The 19,674-nt window shown below is 39.8% G+C and overlaps 1 protein-coding gene across 2 annotated transcripts in view; it reads left to right on the forward strand.

Moving 5' to 3' along the window:
* The window catches only part of CRHR2 (corticotropin releasing hormone receptor 2), a 114,614-nt gene that overhangs the window by 81,650 nt on the left and 13,290 nt on the right, over positions 1-19,674 (forward strand). For both annotated transcript variants that reach the window (XM_069859228.1, XM_069859229.1), the window contains 3 exons: positions 12,907-12,992; positions 14,437-14,572; positions 16,300-16,341. In XM_069859228.1, the coding sequence (XP_069715329.1) occupies positions 12,907-12,992; positions 14,437-14,572; positions 16,300-16,341 (264 nt within the window). The remainder of the gene's footprint in view (positions 1-12,906; positions 12,993-14,436; positions 14,573-16,299; positions 16,342-19,674) is intronic.

The following is a 19,674-nucleotide window of genomic DNA, read 5'->3' on the forward strand; positions in this document are numbered from 1 at the left end:
TTCTGTGTACTGCAGGAAAGATAAAGAGACATGGATATTACTAGAAGAAATTAATATTATTTCCAGAAGAGTGCTCACAGTAAAAGCTAAAACTCTAAAAATTCGACCAAATTACAATTCCTGTCTAATTGCCTCAGTTAAAATTAGTTTCATCTTAGTTAGTTAAGAGCCAAGTGCCCTGTGTACAGCTCAGCCACCTGTTAGACAAAGGTAGCGTCATCGTATGCTCTAGAGGCATCTTCATACCAACCAGTGGCAATATGATTAGAGTGCTCTTGCTGATAAATATTCTTAGTTCCAGAAGGATAATACCTGTTCCTAAAGATGCTGAGTCTCAAAGATAGGAGGATTTGTCTGCCAAAAATTATTTCCACTGGTTTTGATTTCTTGTTTCCTTGCCTCTATGCATTGAATCACTGCTGCACAAAATAGTTTAACACCCAGAAACAGGTCACACAGGAGTTCTGACCCTCACTGGGAAATGCAGATTGGTCAGAAATAAAGCCCTTTGATCGTGGTAGCTGTCTTCAAGTACATCTTTGGATCACGTTATTCTCTGGGTACAGAAACTTTGAACAATACAGTGGAGAGATTTGTTTGCCCTACTTGTCATTAGAAGAAACTTAAGCATTGACTTAGGCTGAAAACGGGAAAACAATTTTCAAGACAATTTCAGAGACAATTTCAGAGGCAAAGGGAGCTGAGTATAAATGCTGATCCTGAGGACTGAGTGAGAAACCTGTATTTCTATTGACAGAAAATGTGAGAGAGAAAATGTAGGTAATCATCCTTCTTGTTTCATTCCTTAATGGTTTTTGGCTTGAATATGTCCCAGAAGCAATCTAGCTATTTGGTACACTAGATGCTTTGAAATTCAATTTCTGATAGGACTAGAAAAATACACTCTGTTAGGTATTTTCTGTTCGGATTAGTGGGTTGGTTTTTGTTGTGGTTTTTTGTTTTTTTCATTTTTTTTTTTAATTCTGGTACCTTTCCTCAGAGTGGCATAACCAAGTTTTAATAATACAACCCTCTCTGAAGATAAAGAAGGGGCAAGGGGTTTGAAGTCTTCTTGGACTTCAGTAAAGCCTTTGACACAGTTTCTCACAGCATTCTGCTTGAGAAACCGTCAGCCTCTGGGCTGGACAGGCGCACACTCTCCTGGGTGGAAAACTGGTTGGCTGGCCGGGCCCAGAGAGTGGTGGGAAATGGTGTGAAATCCAGCTGGAGGCCAGTGACAAGTGGGGTTCCCCAGGGCTCAGTGCTGGGTCCAGCCCTGTTCAATGTCTTTATCAATGACCTGGATGAAGGCACCGAGTGCTCCGTTAGCAAGTTTGCGGATGACACTAAGCTGGGTGGAAGTGTTGATCTGCTGGAGGGTCGGGAGGCTCCAAAGGGATCTGGACAGGCTGGACCGCTGGGCAGAGTCCAATGGCATGAGGTTTAACAAGGCCAAATGCCAGGTCCTGCACTTGGGGCACAACAACCCTGTGCAGTGCTACAGACTGGGAGAAGTCTGTCTAGAAAGCTGCCTGGAGGAGAGGGACCTGGGGGTGTTGGTTGACAACTGACTGAATATGAGCCAGCAGTGGCCCAGGTGGCCAAGAAGGCCACTGGCATCTTGGCTTGGATCAGAAACGGTGTGACCAGCAGGTCCAGGGAGGTTATCCTCCCTCTGTACTTGGCACTGGTGAGACCGCTCCTCGAATACTGTGTTCAGTTCTGGTCCTCTCACCACAAGAAGGATGTTGAGGCTCTGGAGCGAGTACAGAGAAGAGCAACAAAGCTGGTGAGGGGGCTGGAGAGCAGGTCTTACGAGGAGCGGCTGAGAGAGCTGGGGTTGTTTAGCCTGGAGAAGAGGAGGCTGAGGGGTGACCTCATTGCTCTCTACAACTGCCTGAAGGGAGGTTGTAGAGAGGAGGGAGCTGGCCTCTTCCCCCAAGTGACAGGGCCAGGATAAGGTGGAATGGCCTCAGGCTCCACCAGGGGAGGTTCAGGCTGGACATCAGGAAAAAACTTTTCACAGAGAAGTTCATTGGGCTCTGGAACAGGCTGCCCAGGGAGGTGGTTGAGTCACCTTCCCTGGGGGTGTTTAAGGGACGGGTGGATGACATGCTGAGGGACATGGTTTAGTCATAGATAGGAACGCTTGGACTCAATGATCCAGTGGGTCTTTTCCAGTCCTGTGATTCTGTGAAATAGATGCCAGGAACTGAATTTCAGCCAAATTTTATTAAGAAAAATACATTTCTTTCGTGTAATTTTAAATGTATTCCCTGTCAAAGAACTGGTGAACCATGGAAATTCAGCGAGAGCAGAAGATGAACCTTAGAAAATAGGCACCAGAGGCAGTTAACTGAGCTGTTTTTTTCTCACTAACTACTGTTGTAAACTGACCCTAGATATGAACTGCTCTGCAATATTTCTCAGAGCTAAAATAGTATTAAATTTTCAGTTTTTCGAACAGGCAGCTCAAATACATGGGTTTTTTTCAAACCTTACATTCAGCTTTAATAGATTCTTTTCCTGGTGCTTGAGAAGTGAACAGTTTTCTAACCTCTGCTTTTTGGATCTTGCTGAAAATAATTCACCACGTTCAATTAACTGTTGGCATAAATGGGTTTATGAGCTGATAGGAAGACCCAGAACCCACTTTTGCTTCTGCATTCATCAGGTATTTACTTTTGAATAACTTTGATTGCTGCTTCAGGTCTCAATTTCTCTCGCAATAAAGCAAGCTTAATGATACTTACCTCCCTTTGTAAAATTCTTTGAGATCCCTGGATGACAAGTGCTGTAGAAGACTTAAGTGTCCTTAGGAAGATGGGCTCATCCTTACTGCAGTGTGGAATTTTTCTCTGGAAACTGCTGATAGGTGCACCAAAGTGGTCTGTATGATGGGCTAATCAGTAATGATGTAGTAGTTTTCTGGTGGTAAGGTCAAAGCTTGCCCTGGTACTCAGGGTGTGACCACACAAATGGATTTTTTTAGCAGCACCCTGTTTTCTGTTTAACTTCCTTTTTCTTACTCAATAATTCTGAACATTTTTTGTTTCCTTTCTTGAGTATCACTGGGAACTGAAATTAAGTTTTCAGTGAGCTAGCAAGCGTAATTCCAACATTGCTTTTGTGAATGAAAATACACAGAGCACATAAGTCTTCATGTGAAGCCAAGATTGCTTTACTTACCCATTGTGTTACCTTTCTATCATGTGTTTTCATGTGTCATGTTATTGCCTGTTCATTAGTATTGGGAGTCTTTGTACAGCTTTTATTTTTGCTGTCTTGAATTAACTTAGTGTCACTAAAAATGTCAGCCTGCTCCTCATTCCCTTTTATACATCACTAAAGTCTCTATAAAACAGCACAGATTTACCACTAGCTTCTCTCCACTAAGAAAACAGAATATATATTTATACATGTGTGTGTATATATAGTCCTACCCTTTCTTTCTTGTATTTCTAGCATGAAGCTTTTCTGTCCAAAGCTATAACATCCAAATTTCTGTATGAGCCTTTGTAGAAGCAGATTCACATTCCTTTCAGGAAACTGAGTAGGCTATCATCTGGATCTCCCTTGTCCCCATACTGAATCTTTCAGAGGACTTCACAGCATGGCATTCTTCTCCTTTACACTTAATTTCTACAAATGCTTTTCTTTACAGTGTTTGCAAAGAAATTGTCCACCTTCAGCTCAGCTTCAGGTTGTGGGATATAACATTATCCTATATATAGCAATCACTGGCCAGTGTCCTGGAAGGTCGTACCACGGAGACAGTTTCAATAAATCTCTGTTTTTCTTTAACTTTCCAAAATCAAGACTGTGGAAAGAAATGGTAGTTTTTATAAGTATATCACAGAGAAGAGTGGAGTTACCTAAGTTTAATAACATTATGGACAAAAAGGAAAATAGAAAATAGTATTATGGACAAGAAGGAATTTATCATAAATGACCGCTAAGATATTTAAGATAAAATAATTAGACTTCTAGCATTCTTGAAAGTAGGCCTCATTAACTGCCTTCCAATAGATGTAAAGGAATAGTAACAATTTATTTAATATTGCCCATCTGCAGAAAGGATGTTTCAATACCACTCTTTGCCATAACTACAGGACTAGACACAATATTTCCTCCCCTCCTGTGTCCTAGTTTATCAGTGTAATGATACTGTACAGTATTCATGTGTATTTTTTTCCCTGAAATGTGCTTCTTTATGCTTTTGCATGGTTATCCTAATACCACATAGGTATTCATGCTTCTGAAGAGCACAGTTGTCTTTCTGCCATTCTGTTATATACACTTTTTTCCAACTTGTCTTTAAAAGCATTGAAGTTAGGGAAAATAGGTTTATTAAGCACCTTACACAATATATGTATGGAATCCATTCCTTGCTGAAATTGTCCAATAAGATAAAATCTGTAGTGCATCTTAATCTTGATCTTCCTTGACTGTAATGCTCTCACAATCATAGAACCATAAAATCATAGAATCATAAAATCATAGAATCATAAAATGGTTTGGGTTGGAAGGGACCTTAAAGATCATCCAGTTCCAACCCAGCTGCTATGGGCTGGAACACAGCCCACTAGATCAGGCTGCCCAAAGCCCTGAATGTTGCAGTCCACATTGCTGAAGTTTCTTTTTTTCAATCTTCTAAAGAAGAAGTCATAAAAGTTTGTTTGCTTGCCATTTACATACAGAATCACCTATGCATACATCTATATGCATTTCATTTTTATTTTCACTGAAAAGCAACCCCTAATTCTGTACAAACATCTTCCTTACTGCTATAATTGCATTTCTGAATATTTTCTTAGGTTTTGCTGACAGTCTTCACACTTCTGCTCCTACTTCTTCATTAGTCTGTTCAGATACTGAGATTTTTTTTATTAATATCGATATATCTTTTTCGTTTTCCCTTCATCCTATCTGACTGACTCATGGTGGGGTTTTTTCAACCACTGGATTGCTGTTTGATTTAGTTTTCTTATTGATTTTTTTTAATTCCCTTCTTTCTATAGATTCCCAGCTCTTCCACTGCTAGCAAGGTTGTAGTTCATGACCTGCAAGCTGTTGACATCCCTGAGTCATTCTTACAAAAATATTTATCATCATTCTCACTGGTTTCCAAGCATGCTGTCGTAGCTACACTTAGGATGACGATAACAGAGTAATTTGATTACAATCCATCCAGAATTGATTGCCAGTTCTGCCATCACGGCTGTTATTGTTTTGCTTTTGTTTGTATTCTCTGTGTAGTCAATAGTGCCAAACAAGATGTCCAATACCATGTACTCTCCTACAACATCTCTTTTTCTGCAATTTCTACTTCTCCTTGTAAGATGTTCCACAGCCAGTAAGAAACTATTTGACAAGCTGCTGTTGCCTAGAAAACTTTCTCCGAAATTAATCCTGTCAAGTCTTACTCAGAATACTTTCCAGACAGGAAATAGCATTTCATCAGTGAATCTCTGGATGGTTCATCTTTGAAGGAAGACTTTCTCTTGAGTTCCATTGCTGTTCTTACTGTCACCACATGGTAAATTGAACCTGCCCAGCCTGGAGAATTGCTAGGTAGACTATTCATAGCAGTATGTCCATGTTTTAGGCTATCATGTCATCTCAGTAATTTTCAATGTGCTGGTGTGATGAATTTGTTGTCAAGGGGCTTTTACTCCCTCCAGGCTAGAACTCTCTGTGTGGCATTGTTATTTTTGCAAGGGTATGTGTTTACCGGTATTGCTACATTCAGTCTTGTTTTGGCTTGTCAGGTGAAATAACTGGAAAGAAGCCCTGTTGAGTCTCATGTGACTACAGACCCCGTGGCAGGTGATTTGACTGGCAAGTGACCTGCAGTATGTTTCTTTAACAAAGCTTTTTGAATATTAGATATTTCAGAAGAGACAGAAGGACCGGCACAGTAATAAGAGGATCACAGATTAGATTAAAAATTGGAAAAGAGTCTGTGGATGTGCTCATACTTGATGCGCATCTCTAGTGGGGAAATAGTATGATCCCAACTGGGACACAAGTTGTGTTTGGACTTGGGTTTAGGTGACAGTATGGGCAAAACCAAGGGTCTGTGTGCTGATGCGTAACACAGACCCTAGGTAAGGAAGGTGTCTGTTAGTTTACCACTCTCTCTCTTCCCCACCAAGACGTGATTCCATCCCATACAGTCTTCAGGATGTGTATAGTCCTGCTCTGCTTGCCTGAAGAGTTGGTCTTTCACTGCTGCTGTAGTGAAATTGTTCCACAGTTTCCTTGCTCATAACCATCCAGCACATTGTGCCACACTCTTCTTAATCACATCTCATTATTCGTGATCAGATTGTATGTTCCAGCACTTTGCTGTATGCCAAAAGGAATTGTTGTGGTGCTTGTGACCTTTGGAAGGGAAACTAGTGATTAAAGGCGCTGTCTAAGAATCATGTCAGGACAATATAACAGAACAATTAAAATGAGGCATTAATAAACTGGCAAACTATTCATTTGAGGTCAGGACAACAGTATACAGTGCTCCAGCTAAAAAAACTGCTCTAATGCCAATTTGGGTTACCTAATCTTGAGGTGACTTTTAATATTACATAAGAATGTAAAGTGTGAATAGAAAAATATTTACATTTCCTGGGAGGGAGCATTCTAGGAAGCACAGAAGTACAAGTTTTCTGTGAAGCATAAAATAAGAAGCTCAGCAGAAATGAGCAACATAAATACTAGTTGTCCATTAAATTCTCAAAACAGAAGAAAAGCTTAATGACTTCCCATTTAAACTCCTGAGCTTAAAGAAAACAGAAAAAAAGCCTTCAGTGTTTCCTCTTTTGTGCATCTTGGAACGTTCTGGTTGTTTCATTTCACTATACAGAGATAAATTTCCTCTAAAATACAGTTTGGTTTTTATGATGGAAAATTTTTATAATCGAAATATTTCACTGAAAAGTTTCTTTTGGTTTAAAAAAAGCTTCTGGGTTTATAAGTGCATCTTATAACTGATGAGTGCCAAAACAGGTGGTTCAAATGCTTTTTTGGATCACTGGCTTATAATTCCATTTTGGGGCTCTGAATTTTACTCTCAGTTTAGAAATGGAACGACTAAACTTTCGAATCCATGGCAAGATATGAAAACTACTTTTTTTCCTACCTGTAGTTGGAGAGATTCTTATTCCAGCAGTAAGGATATTCTTAGAACATGATAAATAAAAATAAGAGAATAATCAATAAGCTGTTTTATTCTGTCTTCAAGGCCACACCTTTGGATTCATTTTACCTATCAATAAATATTAATGGAGAAATCCTTAGTTCTAGTTTCCATTGGGAAGCAGGAAAAGTGTATAAACAGAAATGAATAAAAATATCAAGAGAGATTAAAGATAAATGAAAATGGATGAACTATGAACTACCTGTCATCATTACATATCTTGAACGTCCATTCATCAGTCTCCATTTATGGATTTGATGTGTGAGTTTTGTTAGAGCTGTCCAGTTCTGAAATAAATTAATCTGCTGACACAAGAGCTCCAACAATAATAAGAAAATCCTTGACAAATAATTATATACTTTTCTATATACAGTACAGAGGCTCTTTTCTAGGAAAGGGCACTTTGCAGTAGTAAGATCTCCCTTCCTTTGAAACACTACTGTGTGTATATATCTCTCTATATAAAGAGGCTTCTTCTTTTCTCATAAATCAGGATCAATCTGGTAGTCACTCTCCAGCTGAGAAAATAGCTCCATTTTCATTACAAAGACTTCAGCTTTTGCGGGCTATGTGCAGCAGCCAATTTGCTCTTTGATTCCCACATTGTGTCTTCTGTCATGAACAAACTAAAACTATCATCCCTATAGGCTGTGGTATTAGGCCCAGTGCAGAAAAATGGACAACAAAAATCCATCTGATTATATGGAGAAAATTGATCTTCAGATTAGACCTCTTTGAGTGCTACTAAAATGTCCTATTCAGCCAAATGTCTTTCTGAAGTGAAGGAGTGTTCTTTTAAAAGAAATCATTAAGATTGAGCACACTGCAGTGTGTTTCTAGTAGGGAAAACCAGAAATAAGTATGTTGATGTTATCACTTTTGTATCTTTTGCCTTGGAAATTTTTGCTAGCTAAGCTCTGCCTTTGAGACGTTCAAATCTTAAAGATCCCCAGAGAAATCTTAATAGAGATAAAAGGGAACCCTTGACATTAGTGCTTCAAAACATTTTTTTAAACTTTCATATAATACAGTGTCACAAATACTCAGTAGATACAGCCACATTCATTGAATGGAAACTCAAGTGGGATACCCCTGGACAATCTGAAGATAACTGGATGATTTGTGTGGGCAACTGGTTCAAATCCAAGCACTATTTATCAAAAACCACTCTTTTAAAATATGTCAAAGGAATGACTGTTGAAAAGTGCCTGTTTCTCTCCACTGAATATAAATAGAGATTGGGATAATCAGCTGCCTAGAAGTAATCTAAAATAAAATTATGCCAATTCAACTTATGTCCTTATGCTTTTACTCTTCTTATCCTCACTGCGTGATGGAATCATTTTGTAGGCAGGGTCAAGACACTTCATTTCTCACTCTTATGTAGCTAATCTAGAATGAGGGAAGAATTAGTTACTCTTGAAAGAAAATTTCCTGAAGAAGCTTGTGGGACGAAGCCATTAGCAGGAGCTTTGTGTGTAACAGGTCAAAGGCTGCACTCATGTCCTGTCCTGATGCAGCGGTGGGTGTGGAAAGTAGCCCTGTGAGAAAGTGCAAAACCAAGTCTTGAAAGAGCTGCTTACATCATTCATAGGTTCTAAAGCCAGAAGGAGATGTGAATGATTTTTCTAACCTTTATTTATGCATGAAAGAGGCCATAGGAGTCTCCCAACTTGATGATCGTCTTTGCATCCTGGACATCATCTCTTGGTCTAATGTATACGACTCATTTTTCAATTAACTTCCAGCCAGCCTAGGATGCTCTATTTCCCTCTGTCCCATTTACCAGCCCTTTTGAAAAAAAAAATAAGATTCTGTTTTTCAGGGAAAGACAGACTAAATATTGATATTAGTTTTCTTTACCCTCCTTCTCTTGGAACAGGTTTCTCTTTGCTTTTCAGGCAAATTATTTTCTTTTTGATTTTTCATCTCTCCTCCTTATGAATTGCTAAAGTGTAGTACTCACTTGGGTGTTGTAAAGATAAAACCAAGAGGAAATTGAGTTAACAGATTACACCCATTGAGGAAGGAAAACCTCACTGAGGCATGGAGATGAGTCTGTAATGCCCACCTCAAAAAGTCCTTGGAGTTGCCTGTTGCTGAAAGCTGACTCTGTACTTGGCTAGTGTCACTGAGTATTTATCCTCACACTCTTTACAGATCATGATAATCAGATAACTCAGTGTCAGGTTTGACACTTGTCCTTAGGTGACTATGAGGGCTTTGACAGATATTTTAAATGCATGAATTAAATGTTAGCAAAGTGTAATTGTGTGAGTATATGTCAGATGTGGGGTTCAAACCAGTTTAAACTTGGTAGCATCTGTAAAAAATCCAGAGGAGTTTGGATCCAGGTTTGCTGCTTACAGAGAAGCTATTTATGAGGATCAGAACAGGAAATAAGCTTCCCAGATCTGAGTCTGTTTCTGCAGTTAGGTAAGTGGAACTGGGGATCAGTGTTTCTGGAGCTTTGAGTGAGCAGCTGTACCAATTTCTTTAGTCAAAGAAGTCATCTTCTGTTCTTTCATGCTTTTCCAAAAATCCTTGTGACTTTGTATTCGCAGCTGTTCCATTGGGAAATGTCAAGACCATCAAGATAGGATTTATTTGATCTCATTCAGAGAAGAGATCTTTTTGCATAAACATGGGTGCATAGTACCTTTTCAGATGCTTTATTAGCCCTACATGGGGCTGGCAGAAGGGATACAGATCTTCTAGAAATCCGATGCTGTTCTGAAGTAGTAGTTTGAGGTCAAACAGGATGCACCTATGGCACCAAAAATGATTGTCAGTGGTTGTGTTTAGGCAACTAAATGCAACCCTGTAATATGGCCCTATAATATCTGCCCTCCCAACAGTGCTGTCTTCGCAAGTCACGTAAAGAAGCACTTCAAAGTGAGGAAAGTCATCTCATGCTGAAGTAAACATCTCAAATAGATAGGAGGAACTATAAGTAGCTGTTTTTCTGCTTTGGAGAAAAATTTCTCTAAAAGAGTTAGTGATACCTAGCTCACAGGTAGATATCTAGCTTAGCGCTGTCTACAAGACTCCCTTGTATAATTGCAGCTATGAGGCCTTGAGCATCCTCGGCAGCATTGGAAGATCATGAACCCTGTTGACAAGTACCTAACTACAAACATTAATGGAAGAAGCAGAGTGACAGTCACTCTGATATGCAGACTTGACATTACTGAGTATATCCTCATGTGGATTTTAGTGTCTGTCTTCAGACCCACAGGCTTGAACACTGCCAGTGTGATTAAGGATATGCAGCATATTCAATCCAAAACTAGGAAGAGGACTTGGGGTGAGTGTCTGATGCCCCTGTTCTAGCCTCAGTGTTTCTTTCTCTGAGAAAATGTTATAGAAATAATGTCCCTAGCAGGCTTTCCTCTGCCTTCCTGTTGCTGCTGTAGAGAGATGTCTCTTAACCAGCCCTGTGTCACATGTACCAGTGCCACTCAGGCCTTAGCTAAGCAAGAACACCTCAGATGCTGCTGTGGTCTGTGTTTGGGTAGCTGAATTGTCTCCTGAAACGTGGCCTCCATTGGGATGCTCAGCTTTTGGTGGTACCCAGCACACAGCGAGCTTCAACTGAGACAATCAGTATTAATGCTACCAACCAGATGAGCAAGCCAGCGGTCAAACATGCATGAAAATCTAGGTGAGAAGTATTAAGACATCCTTTCTTTATGCCATCATTGTTTTCTTTCTGCAGCCCTTGGGTGGGTGAGCTTTGGGCAAGGAGTGCAAGAATGAAAATAAGATTATTCCTAGTGAAGTAACTCCCAAACTTTTCAGTTAGCAAACTTTTCTTTCTGGACTGATGAATCACACTTCTGCAATCTTTTTTCAGAGAAGATAAAAATCCCTAATTTTTCTGATGCAGCCTGCAGCAATTTGAATTTCTAGTTCCCTGCTGTCACATCAAAGTAGTACTCATAAAGATTGAAATGGTTTCTCCAGTCCAGTTGATCATGTTAATTCCATGTGATTAGTCTTTTGAAACTTGTCCTTGCCTAAGAGTCTATATATCCACCTGGCACCTTCCGTTATGATCACAAAAGTAACAAGTTTTGGACTGCTACCTTTTTTTGCATTCTCAATAGAAGTAACCCAAAAATGTCTCTGAGCTGATGAAGAAACTCAAGATTTGGTATCAGAATTTCAGAGACAGAAGTTTCCTTTCTGCTATTGAGGAATGGTGCAATCACCAAAGTGAGCAGTTTAAGATTAAAGTCAAATCAGTGATACAAAGCAGTTTTTGTCTCCGATAAATAGAGAACTAGTTGACTTCAAGATCTTAAATATGACAAAGACAACTCTAGCGAGAACAAGTATACAAACTGCACTGGTTTATTTATTTCTTGTTCTCCCTAAGGCCCTGCTCTGCTAAGAATTTAATTGCAAAACATGTCACATGTTGACTCCTAGAGCAGCAGTTTTTCATCTTACATAAAAGGTATTTAATCTAAGTATTTCCCAACACTGCCTGGATTTATTCAGGTGCTTATTGCACCATTTGTTATAAGCCATGTTACAGTAACCACAGGGAATGATATAATGGATGCCAAGATGGTCTAATCATTAAAATATAGCACATTGCCCAGGCAATAAACAGATTTTGAGAACACCTTTAAATTGGCAGCTCTGCTCAGTGTTCATGAATAGTTGGAAGTCAATTGCAGAATTGTTCCATTCATAGACTGTAAAATGTCAGGAGCTCTGAGACTCTGGAAATGTGTGTGAGATAAATATCTTCTCACAAGCTCAGGTTGTGACCTCAGCAATCTTGAGATAACAGTTGTGTACTTCTGACACTGTGCAACACTGACAATTTTTAGCAGATCAGTATGTTGTAAGCTACCCTACTTTAGGTGTTGAAAGCAAATGCAAAACTTGCTCCAAGGTGCCAAATCCCTCTGCTGATCACAGTCTAAAAATCAGAATATTCAGATTTTTTTTCCTTTCATGTTTATACTGAAAGAAAACTTAAGTAAGACTCTCACGAGTAGATGCTACAAGTACAATAATCAGTCCTCAGCTGTGAGATTGTAACAGAAATAATAATCACCTGATTCAGCAGATTAAAAAAGGAAATGGTAAATCTATCATCTCACCTTGAAAGACAGTGCAAACAAATAGGCATTTTTCAGGTATGATTCATTTACTCTAATTTAAATATCTCTGCAATTTATAGCCTTCACAAAGTACAAAGTCCAGTGTGACTGGGTGACATTCAGATCTCTGCAATGCAGTCTTGTGCTTTGGATCTAAGGAGCCCTACCTGACTTTTAGAGCCTGCTTTGGAATGGAAGGATGGTTTCAAATGCCGGCCACATTAACGCAGCACAGTGCTACCAAATGTTCAATGCAGGGAGCCTTGGATCAGCCAAGCCAGAGACAGATACAAATAGCCAAATGAATCCCACCTTTGGTTCCATGTAGCACCCAGGAAAGGAGTAAAAGAGAGTAAAAATTAGTTCCTTGCTGGGACTGTTTCATTATTGTTTTGAAAATATTAATAGCTGCTGAGTATTTGCTGCATAAACATTCCTAGTAAACTTCTGACTCTGTTGTGATCAATGATAAAACCAAGAGGCTGTTTTCAATCAGATTGGAACTACAAAATCTTTTAAGGTGTAGCACATTCTTTAACCCACTGTTTGACTCACTGGTCTTATTTTTGCCTCTCTCTTCTTTTCCAGATAAATTTTGTATTTCTATTTAACATAGTTAGGATTTTAATGACAAAGTTGAGAGCTTCAACCACTTCAGAAACAATACAATACAGGTAAGTCAGCTGGTGCTTCTTGCTGTTTGTGGTGTTAACAAAGAACTGTCTTGCCTGCCCTGTCCTTGTCCCATCTTTGTCTTTTCAGATGTCACTGTTGATCTCAAGGAGTGTCTTTCTGGCTCCTCAAAAATAAGTACAAAGTACAAAGTATTTATTTTTGCAAGCCATTCATAAAAGCATGCCTGAATTTTTTTCTATCTATCTAATCCATTTCAGTGTCTAAACAATGCAAACAGCACAGGTTTATAGGCACAGAGACACGTGCACTCCTACAGCCACCAGCCTCTACCTCCTGCATGCCCCAACACACACTTGAAATTTCCTCCTTCCAATGAAATCTGAAGGGTTTGATTTCAAGTGAGGATAGTAACTTCATCAATTTCTATATGTACACAAGCATATGTGTTATATTATATAAATATATTATAATATATCGTATTATGATATATGATAAATATATCATAATTCCTTTCACTATGACTAGAACATTTGCAACCTAATGCAAGCCTCATTGCTAGGACAGAAACTGTCTGGAGGAAGAAGAGAGAGAACGGGAGAGTTATAAAAAAGGTTCCCATTTGTATCCTGGAGTTCTGTGTGTGTGGACAAACAGCAGGATTCGAAGACGAGGGCTTTCCCAGAACACCTCTCTCCAGTTGGTCAGACACTGCTCAGAAAGTGTTAACTAGTGAAGTCACCTGTGGCTTCACAACTCAAAGTGGAAGCTGTCACTCTTTGCATGCTCCCCTGCTAAACTCTGTTCATCCTTTTAGACAAGAGATCAGACTCCCTCTTAAATATCCTTCCTGGAGCTCTAGGAAACTTGTGTTTTTCATTGCCTGAGGGCCCTAGGAGCCTGCATCTTGGGTCACACAATAAGGTGATCATGAACCTTCGGACTATTCCTGTGCAGGCAGGCTGAGAAATTTCTGAAACTTGTGTGTCCTCCTGAAAGAAAGCTCAGATTACTTGGCTGCTGTGCAGATACAGGCTTCCACTGCTACCCTCAGCAAAGGCTCTAGCAGTGTGCCTCGAGAGATGGAGGTACTCACAGTGGGTATTTGTATTTCCTGTCTCCAGTCACCTGCGTTAGATACTGGACAGAAGTTGACATATGGATTTCTTTCTCAAAATTCATCTTTTCTCTTTTCCAGTGACTGTACATAATAGACAGCCCTGAGCAAGCGTGTCTTAGGCTGCCCTTTTGTTTTCTTCTCAGTTACTCCCTGTCTGACTTGTGCAGGTGCTGAACTGTCTTATGGTGGCATCTGAGTTCCCTCTTGAGCTAATGTGGGTACTTCCTTTCCCTCTGAATTGCACTGAGACTCACACCCTTCCTCAGCTAGAGGAATGACTTGTTTGGATTGGTTCATTCTACAGTGGTTCAGATACCAGAACTGTATTTTTGTGTGCTCACTTTCTTTCTGTTTCCTCCCCACAGGAAGGCAGTCAAGGCAACGTTAGTTCTTCTGCCTTTGCTAGGCATCACCTATATGCTTTTCTTTGTCAACCCTGGTGAAGATGACATTTCCCAGATTGTCTTCATCTATTTCAATTCCTTTCTGCAGTCTTTTCAGGTAAGAAAACAAGTTAATAATAGCTGCTAATATCAGCTATTGCAGAAAGGATCCTCAGTGCTTTTCATTCATGGAACTTAAAGCAATTAATTCCATGTTAGAAATAATAGTTGAAAAGAGCTCAGCTTTGCTCATGCTTATGTGATATGGAGTGGAGATCTCCTCTCTAGTATGTACTGGAGGGATTCATCTCCCTTAACATCAGCACTCTGTTCAGTCTGTAGCTTCTTGCCTGAGCTCCATCTAAAGTCAATTGAGAAGATGATGTTTCATCCTTAACTGCCTGAGAGAGGATGATGCATCACCCTTCCAAGGTACTTCTTCACAAAGCACAAGTGAGCTGAGATTTAGGCGAGATATTGCTAAAGCAAAGGGAAACAATTCCTACCTGTTAGTCTCACTTGATTAAGATATTAGCTAAATTCTCCAGCCTCTCACTGGTGCTCTCCTGCAATGGTACGTGCACTAAGACATACCAGCTGTTTGAGAACTCATACAATATCTCCTCCTTCACCTGAACTGAATAGGAGTTCTGCCAGGATGTAAGAGGGTGGGGAACCTGAGTAATTGCCTCAGCTTACTGAATTTGGAACAAGCCCAAAAGAGGCTGAAGATCTTGAAGGTTGTCTAGCCACATAATTCTGCTTAGGAGTGTCCTGCAGCTTTACCTCTGCTTGAAGACATTCTTGAACTGGGATGGAGCTAGGTTTGACATTAATGTTTTCTTCTGATACCTGCAGGAGCAAACATTCTGATACTCAATATTCAAGGCTATTCAAAACCAATACACAGCACACACCCAGTCAAGCCATATCTAGGGTTATGGATTACAAAAATTTTGAGCTTTGCATTACTATTTTTACTGATTCCATGTTTAGCTTTGAAACACAGCACATCCCAATAGACATCAGAACTGCATATCCAAAAAGAAAAATTATCCTTGTAGTCCATGAAAAAAGGAACTTTAGCCTTTACCAATTAATCAATCCATTACCTAAAATCAATTGTATTTTTTTATCTGCTGATGCTCAATGTCTCCAAGACTGCTACACTGCTTGTTTCATTTAGTGTTATGATACGTATGTAAGAAAGTACAAGGAATCTCTCCTTCATGGTGACAATAATTATAGTCCATTGCTAAAAGAAAAAAGGGTAAGACTGCACTCACAGGTTTAGAGATCAAAGTGTCATCATGTTGTCATCTGAGGTTCCATTATCGTCATTACAGTCTTTGCAGTCATTACAGGGGTCTAGTCACTGCTGTCAATAGATTCTACAGCGCAATCCAACTCAGATGAACGTAATCAACCTGATGATAGACTTGCCCATGCAAAATTATCTAGGGCCATTTGACACATTATCTAAGACATTTGTAGTGCCTGAGACATCCACGTATGGCTGGCAGGCATGACACAGCACCTGTGAGGGAGCTGTGCCATTCTGGGGAGCAGCTGGAAGCTGTAGATAAGTTTTAGCACAGCTGAAGTGTCAATCCCTTCTATCAGTGCAAGGTCTGTCTAGATTCTAGCTCTTATGTCTCACCTCTGAGCTGCAAGACACTTAGAATCTTCTCACGAAATTTTAGGGTAAAGATTTCATCTTCCTGGAAGTGGATGTTCTCAACAAGGTTGTGGTTTTGCTCAGGGTGATCCTAAGACAAAGCTCCATCTCTGATTCTGTGTGGTAAAATACTTACCTGTTAATTGACTCCTTTCTATGATTTCCAGGGTTTCTTTGTGTCAGTATTCTACTGCTTCTTGAATGGTGAGGTAAGTAGTGTCCCCTGCTGTCTGTGTAATTAGTTATTGAGAGGTGGAACCTATTTAAATGCCTCATTATAGAGACTGAGATGTTTTTACATGGGGCCGTGAACCCATCAGTCTGTTGCTCTTGCAGACATTTCTGTTAACTGTGCATCTGAATTTCCCAGCTCTCTTTTTTAGGTGTTATTTGTTCACAACAGTTTATCAAATTCAGTTTATTACCGGGTGGTCAGGGCAGAGGAAAATAATTATTCTTGTATTATACATTTTTTGTTCTTCAGTTTGAGACTTCTTTGAAGTTGCTCCTTAATTACAAATATGCTTTCTGGGTAAACATGAGCACTATGTCTGAGCTGGTCTCTTATTAAAGATATGCTGCAGGGGACTTTTTTTATGATGATATTGCTCTGCTGAGATGAGGGAGTTTCTCTCTGTGGATATCTCTCTCTGAGGGATCAATGCCTGTTGCACACAGAAAAGAGAATTGGGAAATATGTTTCACCAACATTCCTCAGTGTTTGACTTATATCCGTAAGTGTAAGAGATTTGTATCTTTTCCCCTGCTTACACTGCCTCATTTACCTGCTTTTAAGTATATCATCTTTGCTAGTTAAAATTTGGGTCTCTGCATGAGTCAATTCAATGTCTTAATTATTCCTGCTGTATTGGTATATATATTATTTGTGCTGCTTCTTAATTTCATTGTGAGCTCCCTGTGTGGCAGTATGAGAAAGAATGGACATGTCTTCTCACCCAGCTGCTCCACATTTTCTATGCCTCAGCCAATGAAGAACCAATATTTTGGGGGTTATTTGGTTTGCTTTTCTACATTCCCCCTCTTCCTCATTAATTCTGAGGTGACATTAACAAAAAGCAATGCTGCTTTCTCAGCTTAGGCAAATACTTTATATATCGGCAGCAGAAAATTTTCGTCTCTCCTTCCAGCTTTCCTTATATGAATTCTGACCACTCTGTTTGCTTCTTAATAAACAGAGAGGTGAACTCTTCTCCAAAAAGTACAGACTCCATAACTTCGGGACTACAGTTACCTCAAAACTTTGTCATATACTTGACTTGCTTTGTGACTATGTCTTTTTTTTCTTTTTCTTCCTGAGCCACTGTGCTGCACAATCTGATGAGGTTAAAGTCACCAGAATTCTGGCATGTCTTTTCAGTTTTACTTATCATATTCACCAGGTTTACCATGTTAACACAGGAGAATCTTCCTTGTAGACAGAAGGCTTTTCTGCTGTATTTTCTTTTTTTTTTTTTTTATTTTCCAGCAATGCCACAGTGAACATCAGGGAATGGAACCTGGAATACATGATTTCACAGCCAGTCAGGACTTTATAGCATTACCCTAGTGCACTGTTATTTTGTGGACTTGGCCAAGGACCAGTTGGCTGTTCATTCCAAGCTTTCATTTTTTTTTTTTCTGTTCTGGGGTGCTTTCAGCTGTCTTCCAGTGAGAGAAATACCTCCTTCACTACAGCAGTCTGAAGTTCTCTGTCCAAGTCTATAAGCCAACTTCCCATCTCATGTGACTTAAATGAGTTCAGACATAATCAGGCTTGTTGGAAGGTGGGATAATTCACCTCATGTGCTTCTTCTCTGCCTTGATAACAATCTACTAACAGATCTGTGTGATTTTCCCAGCTATATCACACTACCGTTACAATTTGAACAGACATTTCTGGGAGCGAGTTCAAGGGTAAGACACCCAAGTTGGGTGACGTAGGTGACAGAATCATAGAATCATTCTTGACTGGAGGCTGGCAAATGTTGTGCCCATTTACGAGAAGGGTTGGAGGGAACATCCAGGGAACTACAGGCCTGTCAGTCTGACCTCAGTGGCGATCATCTTGAGTGCTTTCATACTGTACACACAAGACAACCAGATGGTCAGGCCCAGTCAACATGGGATTATGAAAGGCATCCACAGGGGTCTTCCAGATATGAAATAAGATCTACAGAAGATCTACACCTTCTGACTGGGAACTGAGGAGCCAAGTAGGATACAATGGAGCTTCTCAAATGGCACAAGCTCTCTATGTCACTAATTCAAGCCTGTCAATACGATGTTTTTCTCATCAGCTTAGCCTACAGTAGACACTTCTATTTCTTCATCTAAACAACTCTAGTCTTCACTGACGGCATGGATTAGCCCTCCACTGATTGTAATCCATGCCTAGGCAATCCATTTACATGTAGACACCTACAAACAGCTGAACTTGTTAGCAAAATTTTCCCTGCAACCATCTATTTGCATCTAATGTGCAACTTCCATTTGACTAGCTGAACCATGACAACTACCTAACTACTTCCTTGAGATATAACATAAATCTAAACCCCCCAAATATTGCAGCATTTTCTGTTTCAAAACTCTAAAAGGGCTTTGGACTCATCTTAATGTATTGCAGGAATGTTTTTTAAGTATCATAAAGGTTTTAAAGAGTGACACTCCTGCTCTGTTCGAGCTTCAGCTCTGCACAGCTTAGAAACAAGCAGCCAGTTCAATGAATTTTCACAGCTTTCTGGGTGTGTAATCCTGTTTTCCACAAATAAAAATGCATCTTACCGTATACTATCATAAACACTTCTCCTTGTGATAGTGCCTGCCCTCCCTAGGTATTCACATACTCAGAAAGAATTCTACAAACAGCTTGTGTTTCTCGGATCACATCCTGAAGGCCACATCACATGGCAAAAGCTGGCAATAATGTTGTGTCTTGTATCCTTATGAAGGAGAGGCCTGTATTGGAGAGGCTATATTGCCACCTGAGACATCTATGAAGGCCTTGGCTGTCAGCTAAGGAAAAGTGTGTTTTCTTATTGTAAACTTTCATGCCTAAACAGTGAAAACCACATTGATTTACTTGCTGTACTTTCTGTTCCCCAATTATCTGCCATGAAAACGCCTGTACTTGTTAGTACTTATCAACAGCAGCACATCAGAAGTGCAGAAGTGCCAAAATATCATTTGCATTCTCCTGAGATCAGTTGCTGTCAGGGAGGCGTCCCTACTAGAAGTGGTGATGCAGTGGTGATGAATGTAGTGCCACTCAATCCACATGAAGTACCATCACTTTTAGTGAGATCCACAGATGATTTTGGTCTAAAAAAGCAAAATATCCTGTAAATAGTAGCCATTCAGTAGCCTAAAATCTTCATAAATACCACTGAAGTCTTGTTGAATTGTTATCTCTTCATTGAGTCTGATATTCCTGTCTCTGTAATAGATGGACTGATGAATTCCTACCTCAGAATGTTTTAAATATGTCTGTAATAGTCTTTGACAGGTTATTTATTCCACACAGTGCCAGGCCTCCTCTTAATGAT

The sequence above is a fragment of the Phaenicophaeus curvirostris genome, chromosome 6, assembly GCF_032191515.1.
Source record: "Phaenicophaeus curvirostris isolate KB17595 chromosome 6, BPBGC_Pcur_1.0, whole genome shotgun sequence".
Lineage (NCBI taxonomy): Eukaryota > Metazoa > Chordata > Aves > Cuculiformes > Cuculidae > Phaenicophaeus > Phaenicophaeus curvirostris.